Genomic DNA, 628 nt, shown 5'->3' with positions numbered 1-628 from the left:
TTTTTTTTCTATTTTCTTCCCCTTCAGAGGAGAATCTGGTGCTGGCAAGACAGAAAATACCAAAAAGGTCATTCAGTACCTGGCTGTTGTTGCTTCATCACATAAGGGCAAAAAGGACGTCACCATCACTGTAAGTGAGCTCTTCTGTACTCCGCTCTTCTTCAAGACTGTTAGGCCTGTACTAAGCTGACTGTGCTAAGAGCGAGTCAACATCTGTGCCTTGCCAAAGAGTCGACATATTAAGAGTACAGAGTGACATCGCAGTTCTGTGTTTACAGAAAAAACCTTTTGTTTGACACCCTCCTAAGCATCAAACCAGAATGTACTTTGCTAGAAGAGAAATATGCATAGCTTTCCACGTGCATAGCACCTATTTATATCCTAGCATGAAGGCCTCGGAGCCTGCGAGGGCTCAGGCCCTTATTTTACCCTTGACCCCACCCAACTAAGAAGTTTGGGAAAGCCTTTAACACATTGTCCAACATTGTCCACAAAGTGCATATCAGCATTTAAACTTCCAAAGTTTTGACTGGCTTTGTCAGCAACTGAGTTTTCTTACTAACTAGCAAAGAGACCCAGTATAAAACTTGTCTTTTACTCCTCTGTCAGAGAGAACAATTTTGAAAGG

At 42.4% G+C, this 628-nt stretch overlaps 1 protein-coding gene across 4 annotated transcripts in view; it reads left to right on the top strand.

Moving 5' to 3' along the window:
- The window catches only part of MYH11 (myosin heavy chain 11), a 48,464-nt gene that overhangs the window by 16,705 nt on the left and 31,131 nt on the right, over positions 1-628 (top strand). For all 4 annotated transcript variants that reach the window (XM_069870323.1, XM_069870322.1, XM_069870325.1 and 1 more), the window contains exon 4: positions 28-130. In XM_069870323.1, the coding sequence (XP_069726424.1) occupies positions 28-130 (103 nt within the window). The remainder of the gene's footprint in view (positions 1-27; positions 131-628) is intronic.

The sequence above is a fragment of the Phaenicophaeus curvirostris genome, chromosome 16, assembly GCF_032191515.1.
Source record: "Phaenicophaeus curvirostris isolate KB17595 chromosome 16, BPBGC_Pcur_1.0, whole genome shotgun sequence".
NCBI lineage: Eukaryota > Metazoa > Chordata > Aves > Cuculiformes > Cuculidae > Phaenicophaeus > Phaenicophaeus curvirostris.
The sequence above is the reverse complement of the archived record's forward strand: the minus strand, read 5'-3'. Positions and strand labels throughout refer to the sequence as shown.